This window comes from Artemia sp. Qi Xiang Cuo, chromosome 14 (assembly GCF_049724085.1).
Source record: "Artemia sp. Qi Xiang Cuo chromosome 14, ASM4972408v1, whole genome shotgun sequence".
In the NCBI taxonomy this organism is placed as follows: domain Eukaryota; kingdom Metazoa; phylum Arthropoda; class Branchiopoda; order Anostraca; family Artemiidae; genus Artemia; species Artemia sp. Qi Xiang Cuo.
This window is the reverse complement of record NC_142807.1, coordinates 55,841,736-55,857,111: the sequence shown is the minus strand read 5'-3', so window position 1 is coordinate 55,857,111 and position 15,376 is coordinate 55,841,736. Positions and strand designations below refer to the sequence as shown.

Here is a 15,376-nt window from a genome sequence, read left to right as displayed (position 1 = left end):
GCCAGTTCAAATGTATCCTGATACTAACATCTCATACCATCAGAAACCAAACCATACCTGGTCAACTAATATTTTGGAAACTGTATACAGACTTTGCTACCAGTTCATCATAAAGTGTGATAGAATCAGAACTTACATTAGGCCTAGAAAATATCAAAGAATGTGCTATGTAGCTTGAATGGCTTATATTATTGAAAGAGTGTGGTAATGCTTTGTGATGGAAAAATATGTGAAAATTTTAAACCAAAATTGTTATGTGTAATTTATCCAAGGCATTTCTAACCCCGGAAAATAAATGGTATATCAACCACATCATCCAGATAAATTGAATTACTAGTGGAAATTAAATTTAAACTCAATTAATCAAAAATTTTCTAATATAACTTGAAATCAGATTTAAGCAGAACCACTAATATAATGATTAAGCCACTGGGGGTCAAGTTAAAATAGAAGATGCATATGAAAAGGGTAAAAAGAGAATTTTCCAATCTTAGAGACAGAGAAAAAGAAAAACGAGGATAAATTTCAAAATTAATATCCTTGGACAAAAAAAGGACATGGCATATATTTGACCATAAACATGACCCTAAGGAAACCCATTGAGGTTATATGCACATAATGACCCAAAGATGGCAGCATAATAGCTGTGTACAAAATTAAGTTGATTTAAAAGTAAAGTATTGAAAGTAGTGGGCAACTCTTCTTTAAATGGGGAGTATTATGGTGAAGCTTTCTAATTAAGTCAATTTGGAATTTAGTAAAAATATTAAGACGCAAATACAAAAGTTTAGAAATAACACTTTTTATTAAGATAAGGAACATATCCTGCCAAGTCTCTGCTTAACGGGAAATTGAGAAACTACCACTTCCTAGCTATTTGCGTCGGTTGGGTCCAGGAAGGTGTGGTTAATATAAATGTATAAAAGATACATTTTATGGGATGGGGTAGACTGATACTAATTTTATGCCGGACTGACCTCCGGTCCGTTGATTTAGAAATACCTTGGAATATTGTCGGATTATTGTAAGTGTCTAAGTATCTTATTATATATTATTGTAGCTTTCTGAGACTTGTGGTCTACATTGGACAACCAGTCCCAGTAGAATATATATAATATATATATATATATATATATATATATATATATATATATATATATATATATATATATATATATATATATATATATATATATATATATATATATATATATATATATATATATATATATATATATAAATATATATATATATATATATATATATATATATATATATATATATATATATATATATATATATATATATATATATATATATATATATATATATATATATATATATATATATATATATATATAAATATATATATATAGACTCCAGCGCCACGCCGATGAGGGAAGACCGGTGGTGGTGGGACAAAAAACAGCACGCCGTGCCGCGCCGCCGGTAAGACGCCGGCGGCACGCCGCCGGTAAGATGTCGGCGGGGCGCTGCCGGCGCGATCAATGTTGACCACAAACCTTAATGTTTTCATCAGTCTTTCTCAAATCACGTCTTCAATTTACAACAGATTCGAGCCTATTCATGAGTTCAAAAATTCACAAGTTGCTGGCTGGAAACTGGTCTTCTTCGTTATTCATCAAGAGAAGTAGAAATCTGGTAGAAACAAAATGGCTGTGGCGTTTCAGAACCCTTGCATAATACAAGTTGTTGAAGTATCTATTAGCTATGTATTCTCAACATAAATAATTATCAAAATTAGTAGTTTTTTTCATCGAGCATTACTGCATATAAAACTTCAAATAACGTGTCACAAAATTCGTCAGTTATCTGAGTAAAAACTTTTAATATAACTTTGGACTTAGAAGCTTAATTTTTTCATAATGTTCTTTGCCTATATCTGTTTTGTCACCTTTAAAACAGTTGAAATGGGCGACTTAGATATTGATTGTCTTTTTTTTGCTCTTTTGGATTTCTAAGAAGCCTTCTTGTATTAAAAACTGGTTTTTAATTACAATTTGCAAAAAATGCATTTTAAAGTTTTTTTTGGCTGCTTTATAGAATATATGTCATGTAGGCTAAGGCTGAACTGCTGCTTTTTTATCGCTTTTGGCTGCTCTTTTGGATATTATTCATTTTTTCTTTTGGGGATTCATTAGTAGAATGCTTATATTGAATTTGCTTGCCCGAATAGCAATTCCTATGCTATTTGCTTGCCCCTATAGGAAAAACATTTCCAGAGCATGTACTTATGGATTTGCTTTCCTTATGTTCCTTGGCGTCTTTCCAGAGCATGTACTTATGGATTTGGGTGGATTATGTTCCTTCCTATGTTATTATAAGGGCTTATGTTCCTTCTTATGCTATTCTAAGGGCTTATGTTCCCTCCCATGCTATTCTATAGCGCTATGTTCCTTCCTATGTTATTCTATAGGACCTCTACACGGTATTAAACACGTTTTGCTTGCCTCTTATTGGTACCTTTCCAAGCGAGTGGGGATTCCCCTCTGGTTCCTAAACATTGCAAAAAAAGTTTGCAAGCATTTTTACATTCAACCATACATTCACGCCTGTGAGATTAGAGTTAGACGTGGACATTGCGAAAAAAGTTGGCAAGCATTTTTACATTCAACCATACATTTACGCCTACAAGAAAATGAAATAATTTAGGTCGTATGATCAATTTAATTTTTATTTTTAATGCAGTAGTTTTTTTAGTAAGGACACTCGATATCCTAAAAGTGTTTGATTCAAACTTTTACCTTGAGCATCGTTGTTTTTAGCACAATTTCAAAAGGATCGTTCATAAGTGCTGGCGTATCTGATGAAATAATTTAGGTCGTATGATAAATTTAATTTATTTTTTTTAATGCAGTAGTTTTCTAGGAAGGACACTCGATATCCTAAAAGTGTTTGATTCAAACTTTTACCTTGAGAATCGATGTTGTTAGAAGAATTTCAAAAGGATCGTTTATGAGTGCTGGCATATCTGATGAAATAATTTAGGTCGTATGATCAATTTAATTTTTTTTTTAATGCAATAGTTTTTCAGTAATGACACTCGATATGCTAAAAGTTTTTGATTCAAACTTTTACCTTGAGAATCGATGTTGTTAGCAGAATTTCAAAAGGATCGTTTATGAGTGCTGGCGTATCTAATGAAGTAATTTAGGTCGTATGAAAAATTTAATTTATTTTTTTAATGCAGTAGTTTTTCAGTAAGGACACTCGATATGCTAAAAGTGTTTGATTCACACTTTTACCTTGAGCATCGATGTTTTTAGCAGAATTTCAAAAGGATCGTTCATAAGTGCTGGCGTATCTGATGAAATAATTTAAGTCGTATGATAATTTTTTTTTTGCAGTAGTTATTTAATAAGCACACTCGATATCCTAAAAATTTTTGATTCCATTTTTACCTTGAGCATCGAAGTTTTTAGTAGAATTTCAAAAGGATCGTTTATAAGTGCTGACCTGTCTTTGATGAACTAATTATGTCGCAGTATAATTCTTTTTTTAATACAGTAGTTATTCAATAAGGACAGTCGATATCCTAAAAGTGTTTGATTCCAACTTTTACCTTGAAAATCGGTATTATCAGGCAGTTTTGAATGCGCCGTTCATGCGTAAAATGCGCTGACCTTACATAAAGTGTGTACCGCAATTAAGGTAATGAAGAAAAAAACGCTTTGAGGATTTTGGGTGAAAAAAGAAGTTTTATGTGACGGTTTTGCATAATAATTACGTAAGGTGTATGCTGTCATTATGTTGCAATCGGGGATTCTCCCCTGGGTTCCTGATGCATGGTTGCATAAAATTGCGTCAAGCATATTAGTCGTCTCCGTTTCAAACGGGGTGTGTCATGACGTCATTGGAGTCCAGAGGGGTGTTATGGAGTCTTGGCAACTGTGTCCCTTTAATAGAACCGGTAACCGCATTGCACAGGTGCGAGGGCTTGAGGGGTTGATAGCTTTACTTATCTGACTTCCAGAAATTCCCTATTAATCTCTCTATGCTAATTTCCCTGTGTTAATTTTCCTACCTGTGCGTTTGAAAACCAATGCTATTTTCCCTATGCTAATTTCCATACCTATGCGTTTGAAATCCACTGCTATTTCTGTATGTTAATTTCCCTGTGTTAGTTGCCCTACCTGTGCGCTTGAAATCCAATACTTTTTTTTCCTGTAGCTTCCGTGACGTCAGAGGGTTGTTGTAGAAATTTAATGCTAATTCCCTATGTTAATTTCCCTGTGTTAATTCCCTACCTGTACGCTTTAAATCCAATACTATTTTTCCTATGGCTTCCGTGACGTCAGCGGGCTGTCATACAAATCCAATGCTAGTTTCCTATGTTAATTCCCCTATCTGTGGGCTTGAAATCCAATACTATTTTTCCTATGGCTTCCGTGACGTCAGAGGGCTGCCACAGAAATCCAATACTATTTTTCCAATGAACTTATTTAAAGCGCGAGGGTGTGTCCATGGAAATATTTCCAGCTGGAAACAGGGATGTCTGGAAGTCAGAGGGTTGTCATGGGAAAAGGGATAGGTCTGTGATGCCGCCTGCAGTGGCCTCTGCGTCCTTCCGGGGGGGGGCCCCTTTCCAATTGTGATAACGGTTTTTTAGTGTCTTCTTATTGAATAAATAAAAAATGTATTATTGTTTTGAATTTGTTATGTGATAGTGTTGTTTTTTTATGTGTGTTAATAAACATTTAGTACTTTTTGTAGTGACATTTTTATTTGAAAACAAGAAACATGTATTATTCTTTAAAAACGCTTTATTTTCTTCTTGTTTTCGAATCTGATTAGGGAAATTACTATTATTATTATTTATTCAACGGACCAATGCAAACTACAGTGAGTTGTTTTTTGACATTGATGCACGGGGGACTGTTCATCAGTTTAAAAGTCCGTTGAGATCGTTTCTTTACAGATCATTGATATTTGGCGAAACAACACTTTTAACGAAAACAGTTTAATATCATGATAAAGTGTTTTTAGAAAATCCAAAAAAAAATTACTATTGCTACAGTGTTTGGCAAGAATCATATGATTGAATAAAAACTATTGCCCCAGACACAAAATTCATACATGGACTTGACATTTTCAACATTATTGAATCAAACTCTTGGTTGATTATTAACGATCTGGCTGAAACCATTGAAGAATGGTCTCAGGAGATGATACAATTGTTCACTGTCCGATCTCATCATCAACGGATCTTCATAACCATAGATCAACACAATCTCTTTCAGTGAGCAAGTATATGAGAACACTTGCTTTGAATTGCACCTACTATATCATCTACAGGGTTGTTCGTGATTCCAGTTCCCTTATAACATTAAACAGACAGGTGTATCCAGGTGAACCGAAATGTCTACTCTCGGCTTACAATCAGGCTACCAACAAACCCTGCGGCTATATTCTATTGGATCTAATCAGAACACACCCGAGGATTTACGTGTAGTCACCGATATTTTTTCTATGAAATTACTGTATATCTGCAGGTCAACAGTAAAAAAGGTCGTCAGTTGCAATCATGACACTGAAGAAACTACATGAACATCGAAATTTATTCACCGTCCTAGGTAATTCAAAACCACGACTTAGAAAGGCCATACTCAAACATGGCGTTGACAGAGAATTCATTAATCTCATATCAGAACCTTGTTTAAATTTAACTGAAGGCAATGTTCAACTGCCAGAAGGTGTTAAACGACAGAAAAATCAACATCATTCCCTTGTACACTTCCTATAATCAGCAACAAGCAAAAATAAAGGAAACGATTTTAAAAGAAAACGAGTTCTTCCAGCAGGTGGTACCTTCTTTACACTTTTACTGCCAATCTTTCCAGGACTTGTAAATAGTTTTCTTGTAAATAGGGCAAAACCCTATAAATTGACTCCAATTGAACTCGCCCTTTCGCCAAAGGAACATTTGGAGGACAATCTCAATAAATTCATTAATAATGAGACAATTGCCTACGATGAAAAATAAATTTTGCTTCAAAATAAAATTCGCCAAGTCGACAAAATTAATCGTATCGTGAGAGACCACACCATGTAAGTGTCATTGATCACAAAAAGGAAATGACTCCAACATTAACAACAACAACAACAACAACAATACCAAAAGAAGAAGAAGCAGATTTGTCTAAAGTTATGACAAGTGTTGCAGATCTAATACCACATTTCTATTGTGAACTGTGTAAAGGACTTTTGACATATCTCAATGACAGTGAACATATTCAAATTGATACTCATGGGAATTAAGTTGTAATCCATGGTAAGACCTACATTCTACTTTATTTATTATCAGATTTAGTCACAAATTGTAAAAGACTTAAATCATTCTACAATCATCTGCATAAATTTTTAAACTCATCAAACTTTCCCAAAAGTCTTATTGCCAATAAACATGTTTTAAAACGATTAAAGGAATTTATTCAAATATCAGAAGCTGTTTTTAAATCATTTTTGGAAAATACTAGCACACCAACTGGAAATGATTTGACAAGAGTTATGGGTGGGAGAGTCAAGCAAAGACGTCTTAATATCACTGCATCTCCCTCATCATCAACTGTTAGTATGCAAATGGACAGTGGACACTTTACTACGTGTTTACGTTCAAAATGGTTGAAGCATTGAAACATGTTTATGAGTATATTGGTGAAGTGGGAAGTTTAAGTTGACCCACCACACTTGCTCAAGTCTCTGGACTTGAAAAGAATCTGTTGGCAGAGTATCTACAGAATGAATCAAGTTACACTTTACATCGTAATCGTAGAGTTCAAGGTAATCACTATCGAAAAACTTAAGCCTTTTTTTAAGCCTTTCTTGTCGACTATGCAGACGGGTCATTGGCTATGCATCTTTCAAACAGCAAAGAATATAGAATTTTTTGATCCTCTTGGTCTACCATATGCATTCTACACACCGCACATCAAAACTACCTTGAAAGAAGTGGGAAAACAATTATTCAAAATCGGATGCGAGTACAAGATTTATCAACCAAAAGCTGAGGTTTTCATACATTACTATATTTCAGTTTTAGATGTCGTGACTATACTTTTAGTGAATTTCTTAACATTTATGTATACAGTTCTCGTTTGAATGACTTTCTAGCAGAAACTATCCTCTCAGACCTGTATAATATTGATTTCAGTGCCCTAAGAATAAATTGGCTTAGAAATGATTGTAAATTTGTTTATTAATAAAATATATATATGTATATATATATGCACTATAAAAAAAGTATTTTGTATTCATTGTTTAGATTTCTTCTTCTTCATAGTCAATTAGATTGTCATCGTAGTCGTCCTCGACAACGATTAGTGGTGGTAGATCATTGGGATTCAACTTGTTCTGTTCCTGACGTGCAAAGTCAGGGTCACTTTTTCCACAATATAATATAACTTCAATTTTATTAAATTTCCTTGTGAAGTCAATAATGCTATTACGATTCATATCGTAAAATTCACATGTTTCTATCTGACTATTTGAAGTAATGTCACACACAATATTCTCATATGAAGAATCACTTTCTGTAACAGCCAAATAAAAATCAGAAGGCTTATAGTCATTACTAAGATTGTCCTCAAAACGATAAATAAGAACCATACTCTCTTCATGTTCTTACAATTGAAACGTGCTCCAAATTCTTCTTCCCAATACAATTTAAATCCATGACGATACCAATCCCTTAGAAACAAACTGAAGTCATGTTTAGGGTTTTTTCCAATCATGCCAGAGTAGTATTTTCTTATTGGTCACACTTATCAAAATGACAATTGGAGCACAGATATCCATTAGGATGAGAGTCACAATTCTCTTCAAGACAGGTATTATAGTCCTTAATTTGTATAGAATACCCTTTATGCAATTTACACGAATTGCATAATCTACACTTTTCATTATATTCGTCAACTGTAGTACAGTTCTCACATGATGACCAGCTGCCCAATGTATATAAACATAGTGAACATGTATGATGCATTTTTATATGTTTTCCGTCTCACTGACAAAAAGAAATTGACTCACAATCAATAAAAAAATAATTTTCTTCTAGGAGGAGGAGGGGGATTAATCATGTGTCGTCACAAAAACTTATTTCTTATTGTTTTAAAGAATGAATTTTTAGGTAGTGGTTAAAAGTAGAATCACAATGTCATTTTTCTTCGATTCAGTTAAAACATCAATAAATTGAGTAAATGCGTTCGGTACACAGCGTAAAAGCATCATACAATAGTCCAAAGATGGAGTATCAGTTCCCATTATACTGTTAACCATTTCTAGAGAAAATATTTTCCATTGAAGAGATAATTCCAGAAAGTCATCATCTAAAACAAAACATTTTTCCAATTTTACTAGATTCCATAAGATCTTCGGTTTCTCAAATCCAATCATTTTCGTTCTTGATACTCCCACTACCAACTATAGACTAAAATAACAATTGCAAGTTTCTAATTTGTGCACACTCTCAATGCTTATTGGTCACCCCTGTTAGAGAGAGAGTGGAGTAAACGAACATCTAGATTCTCTAATAAAAAAAATCATTATAATAAAGAAAAACATTTTTATTGACAGAAATGTAATAAAAAAAATATATTTTCGCTCTCTTCACGTTAGGTGAATCAATCCATTTTCCTCAGTGCGCCTCATGATAGCATTCAACCCATGTTGTAGTCGTGATATATACATTATATTCACTTTTGCGGCCAAATATAATTGTTCATCTAACTTAAATTTACTCAATGATATAACGCATCTGCCAAAACATCTCATCCCACTCAAATGTTAGTCGGGAATCCTTTCCAATTTCAACTGCGACATTGGGAGCCCTTGTCTTCACAACATCACTGTCAGTTCTTTCGAGGTGTAACAGTGTAAAACTACTCATTTTCAAAATATTGGAATGTTTATTTTTCCAATTTGAAACAATGTAAACTAATCAAATTCAATTTATAGAAGGCGGTGTCATAGAAACTTCAAAACAGGCTCATTCAATTGGAAATTCAAAGGGCTAGTGCCCTTTTTAATAATCGAAAGTGATTGAAGGGCACCTAGCCCCCCCCCCCCCACACCCATCATTCCCCCAACCACATCCAATCAAAATTTTTAGATAGCAATTTTGTTCCACGTAGGCTAGTTGATTTACAGATAGAAAATACGTTTTTGAGGAGGACACACCCCCGTAACCCTCAAGGCAAAGGTTTTAAGTTACCCCCTGGGGGGCATATAAGGTTTTTCAAATGTTTTTACTTTTATAACTTTTTTTTACTTTTATAAAATATAAATGTTTTTACTTTTGTAAGTTTAATTAATTAAATAATATTAACAGTTTGAATGCTAAATGTCTGTATATGTATATTAAACTGACAATGCACATTAATTTGTATTTTTTCAGTGATGCGAAAATTATGCTTTAGCTTTGGGAAGGCACGGGGGTTTTAAGCCCAACTTATGTTAATTTTTGCTCGTTTTGAGTTTGACTCGGTTATTTATTGTAATTTCTGTTCGTTTTGGGTTTCATTTATTTATCGATGCTGATTTGTGGTAGTTACACGCTTGGTAGATTATTTGATGCTATTTTTGCTCTTTTTTTGTTTAATGGAGTTCTTTACTTTTCTTTGAAAAAATTATTTTGTAGAAAAAGTTTTTTGAATTAATACAATAAAACATCAAATATAACACCAATACAATGAACAAAAAAAATCCATAAACATGAGACATCCATACAATAAAACACCAATACAATAAACAATAAAACATCCATACACATAAAACATTGCTGTTATCTGTATTATACCTTTCATTGACACAGTAATGTCCTACCTGTTTTGTACTTTTCATCTAACAGTAATGTCTAGTGCTTCCATTCCACTAATGCGGGAATAAAGTATATAAGTGCGAAAAAAATAGTAGAATTAAAGTAGGACACAATCCGGAAATAAGTGTGCTATCGTGCTTACTATTTGAACAGGAACGTTAGAAAAATTGATTCTTACGCTATATTACCAGTTTTTCTACTTAAAATTTTTTCAATCCCTTAAAGACTGGTGGAAAATCCCTAAGAATCCCTATTTTCAATGCCAAAATTCCTCAAAGTTTCCCCATTTTCTGACTTCTTCCCAAGTTACATGTAAAGACCTATCAGACTGACTTTTAATAGCATTTGTTCAAGACAACTTATTTTGCAACTCAAGACCTTTTACTTGTACCAAAATATCTTCTTTTGACACTTAAAACTATGTTTTGTATTTATCGACTAATTAAGTTCGGTTTTGGTTTATAGATTCTGGGTCCAGATCTCAAATTCTGGACCACATGAATATATTTTATTTATTTTTTTCCCATTATTTTTTATTTTTGCAACACCTTCGTTTTTATTAAAATTGGTACGAAGGAATAGCATGAATGATGTCCAACCGGTCACTTTTTTCACAAAATTTTTTGATTTTGACTTTCTTTTTATATTAAGTTGTTAATTTAAAGCAGAGCATAGCAGCAAAAATGAATCACATAAAGCTTGATTTAAGGACAGCGCCTGCACTTTGATCTGTTAAATTATTCGATATTAACTAGTGTAGACTGCTACCTGCCTCCCAGTTTTCCAGAAAATGCCGAATGTAGACGCAATTTAATTTGTATTCAGGAAAATTTAATGAGAATTACCAACTAATAAGATTTAAGAGAAAACACCAAATACTAAGATTGATACCCCGAGTCAGCGTTGTCGTCATCATCCCCATAGTCTTTCCCAATGCCTAAAAAAGTGACGCATTCGGACGCAGTTGCATCGGATTTCACGGACTTCATTTTTTTTCTTTAAACTCTCGGTGAACGTAGGGGGCCTTAGCTTCATCCCAGACATTACAGAAATCGTCGCAGCCAAAGTTACGTTTTTGAGCCCATTCCTCTTTTAATTTTTTACTGTTTTCAGATTGCTGAAAAGTCTTTCCACAACAACATTTGAGCAGGCAGGTCCAAAAATAAACCGAATGACATGAAGAAAGCTAGTGAATTTTAGCACTCCACTTGGCGTCTTGATGGATGCCACCCCATTCCCAAAATGAAACCTTCAGTCCTTCTTTGTTGGTTATTTTGTTTCAAATTTCGCGGGTCTATCCAAGTGCAACTAAAACTAGAACGTTTGTCAATCGCTTTTGCCGAAATCCCGCCGTTGTATCCAAAATTCCTATTTCCGTAACAAATAACTGATATATTTCCGACTGATATAACACTACTTATAGTCCTAATATTATCAAGAGAGTTTTACTTCGAACTTGTCTACAAACTAATCATGTCTTGTCCTTTTCAGAACAAAAACAAGAGCCAGTGATTGGATTGAGCTATTGTGCAGAATTGATACCAAATTAAACGACGAAAAGTAAAGCAACAATCTTAAAATGATTTATTTTTATACTGTAAGAAGGGTCCTTAATCGGTTTGCTGTTACTCTACCAAAACTGCAATATTATATTGTGTTTTCAGTAAAATACTAGTTTTTATAATTCTAGAAACATAGGGAAATATAATAAGTTGATTTATTTGTACTAGTTTTATATAAATATAAAATTTCTATATTTATATATATATATATATATATATATATATATATATATATATATATATATATATATATATATATATATATATAGATAGGCAGAGAAGTAATAATTTTTGTTCGTTTTAAGTTTCAACTTCGCACTTTATTTCCCTCGGAAAAACTTTGTTTTTTTTTAATTAATTTTAAAAAGGAACTTCCTTCTTCAGTCAGAGGTTTGTATGTTGGAAATATTCAACGCACAGGAAGAATTTTTTGTGGGGAGGAAAGTTTCTGGGGGGAGGGGAGAATTTTGAAAATTTTACACGAGGGAGGATTTCATGGCTTGAGAAACTAAATTTAAAAGTGTTCTTTTTTCAAGTAAAAGTAAAGAGAAACATTAAAACTTGAAACCAACATAAATTATTTTTTATGGAAGGGGGGCTACCCCTTCCTCGTTCCTTACTCTTTAAATTAAAATCTGATTTTTGCTCTATTTCTTTAAATAAGACTGCTCATACACAAGAGCCGCTGAATTGAATAAGAAGCATGTTTAAAGAATTTTCAGAACTTAGCGTAAAGAGCGAGGGTAAGGAAGGTGGTATATCCCCCTAAAACATATTATTATTTTAGTTTTGAAATAATTAAATACTGGCGTACCCATATGCTCAACAGTCTGTGTCTAAGGAATGAAGTATGAAACTTTCTACCCAGAATTTGATCATAGTTTAAAACAGTTTTCAAATAATATACTATGTATGATTAAAGCCGGTCAAAACACAAACTATTACACATAATCCTTGATTATATACAATGTCACTATATCCACAAAAATGTCTAGGGAAAATTCAGATAGGTTGAAACTGGGGCTAGCGCTGAAAAAGTCACCAGCAGTGCAGCTATTGAAATTTGCAATATCAGTTTGATAGTAAATGTCTAATTTCAGTCTCTTAAAAAAATTACGGAATTTGAAAAAAACCTAGAAACACCAAATGCTAGATGGCCTTGGTGATTTTTCCCCGACACTGGGGTTAGCTTCAACTCTTATAAGCTGCTCATACTTTTTAGTCCACAATAGAGAAGTGGATGCACGATTGGAAGCGCAAAGTTAAATAAAATTATAATTTTGGGTCTGCCTATTCTCCAAAGCCTATTGTACGTTTTAGAGCACCACTTGTTTTGACGCGAGTTGCAAACTTCTAACACACCTCTCCTACTCGTGTCACATATTGCACACTTCGCACTTCCAACACACCTCCCCTGTTTTTGCCACATATTGCACACTTCGTATCAATTTGGACGCCTTTCCATCATGTGCGGTGCACACGGTTTGTGAAATAAGGCAATGACTTATTCCCAACACCGACAACAAAACCCCTTGAGTGGATAATATTTATAAATATTTCTTACCATAACTTTTGCTACTCGGGCCGCTTGAAAATTGAACAACGATGAACACAAAAAGGAAAAAGAAAGGAAACAGAAAAATGTGTTTGACAGGATACCTCAGCATTGCTTCAACACAAGGCGACCTGTAAGAAACAGATTAAACTATTACAGTATCTGCAATATGACTAGCATACGAATTCAGCATTTTTTAACTCTGCAGAAAAAGACTGAATGGTCAACTCAAGAATAATCCTAAGGCAGTAGGTATGTGGTAACCCAAATTCATTAGACTTTTTTTTAATTTTCAGGTAACATAAATATGCCAAGTATTTCGCAATAACCAAATCTATTTTATGCTAAATTAGTTTTCACACTATTCTGTTTTTAAACTTTACATAATACAGCCATCCAAAAAAGAAATTTACTAAAAACTAAATATGTGTCCAAAAATAAATAAAATGCCACAGTTTCTGCAAACAAAGGGTAGAAAGAATCATTGGTACTTGTGCATTATATGGTACACATCGCTATAGACTGTACAAGGAAACCAGACAGGAAACCAGAAAAACGGGTATTTGCTAAATAAATGTAACGCAAAGCGTGATTTTTTCTTGCGTTTACAATATTTAAACGGTTGTTTTTGGGGGTTTCGGGGGGGGGGAGGTACTTAGGTTATTATAGGTTACGTATTTAATATATGCTATGCTTTACCCCTCCCCCCTCTAATGTGCAAACATATAGCAAAAATTTCTTTCTAAACTGTTATATTTTCAACCTATTTTATCTTATTTCATTAACATTAATCAAACTGACTTCTTTCGTGTGTACCATATAATGCACAAGTACTAAATCATTCTTTAATTGCACGTTCTTAAGTGCCTAGATTCCTGAGGGTGTGTCTATTCTCCATTATCTCGGGTACACTTCCGCCACGTGTTGCTTATGCTCGCTGGTGTACACGATTTTGAAACTTGGCAACCCTTCACTCTCTCTAATGCGGAAATTCAAAAAAGTTTAAAGTTATGATGAGAAAATGACATGTCAAATGAAATTGAAATCACCGAGCCAAGTGAAGGATTAAAAGCCTCCTGACCACGGACTCATTTTGTCATGTAAGCCATCAACAGTCTGATTTTCACCACAGTAGAGAGAATATACAGTGGATTTTCACTATTTCTTAATTAAATGCAACATCATACACTGGGCCCGGAACGCTGCCAAAATTCTTCTCACCACCAAATTTTCCGGATAAAGCTTCTGGGATCGGCGGAATTCTTTTTTTGCGTAGTAATAACAAGGCTAGAAAAAACGAGGATATTTACAGTCAGTGAGAAGAAAAATGCAACTATTTTGGCCGAGACCTCCTCTCCACCCCTGTCAATGCAAAAATGGAAGAATGAATAAAACCTTAAAAAATACCAATAAAATAAAAGCAAAATTAGCCCTTTTGAGAGATATAGCGAAAAATTATTTGAGTTCCATTTGTAATGAGCTTGTTAATATAGATCATATTAGCAGTTATTTATATTATAATATATCGCAACGTAGTTAATGTTAGATGATACCGGACTCAGTAAGCGATTGGCTTTTATAAAAGCATTTAAGAAAGTTAACTCGGATTTAGTTTTTTGAATTGCCATTTATTGTCGACTTTTTTATTTAGTTACCCTTTCACCCAAAAGGGAGGCTTTGAATAATTTGGGATGGAGAAGGAGCTCACGTAGCTGTGTTGGCCTCAGAGTTGGCCTTAGCTGTGTGCTGCGGTGAGTTGTAAGCAGTACTAGTAGTAATAATGCCCCTTCACCATTACTTGGGAAGGGTCTTGCTTTTATTTTAGTGGAGCATTTACAATTTGTTTTTATGTATTTTAGTGGTTATTTTCACGGTCTTTACTTAATTTTTGCTCTGACGACACGCAAGTGGGGGTCTCGTCCGCAATATTTGCATTGCATTTTCACTGATTTTAAATGTCCCAGTTTTTTTCTTCTTTTCGAGTTTTTTTCTCATCTTGCAGGCATAGCCAGTGCGGTCTCGATATTTTTTTGTATGATAAAACTTGATAAGTATCTTGGCGCTTTTGAAAAGAAATTAAATGTAAAAAATAAATCTTTTTAACTGAAAGTAAAGAGAAACATTAAAACTTAAAACCAACAGAAATTATTACGTATATGATGGGGTTACTCCTCTACAACACCTCGCTCTTTACGCTTCAGTTTTTTAGTACTTGAAAAAAGCTTCTTATTGTTCTAATTAAACGAACCTAGTGTTTCAGGAGGAAACACTTTAAGGATTGGGACAGAATTCAAACTTTAGCGTAAAGAGCGAGATATTCAGGAGGAGCAGCCCTCTCATATATGCAATATTTTCTGTTCGTTTTAATTTTTAATGTTTTCCTTACTTTTACTTGAAAAACTTGTTTTTTTAATTTATTTCTGA

At 33.6% G+C, this 15,376-nt stretch overlaps 1 protein-coding gene across 3 annotated transcripts in view; it reads right to left on the bottom strand.

Annotated features, from left to right (window-relative positions):
* The window catches only part of LOC148944656 (carbohydrate sulfotransferase 11-like), a 179,915-nt gene that overhangs the window by 158,534 nt on the left and 6,005 nt on the right, over positions 1–15,376 (bottom strand). For 2 of the 3 annotated variants that reach the window (XM_089100144.1, XM_089100145.1), the window contains exon 2: positions 12,962–13,083. In XM_089100144.1, the coding sequence (XP_088956270.1) occupies positions 12,962–13,083 (122 nt within the window). The remainder of the gene's footprint in view (positions 1–12,961; positions 13,084–15,376) is intronic. The other variant, XM_089100146.1, reaches the window with a different exon arrangement.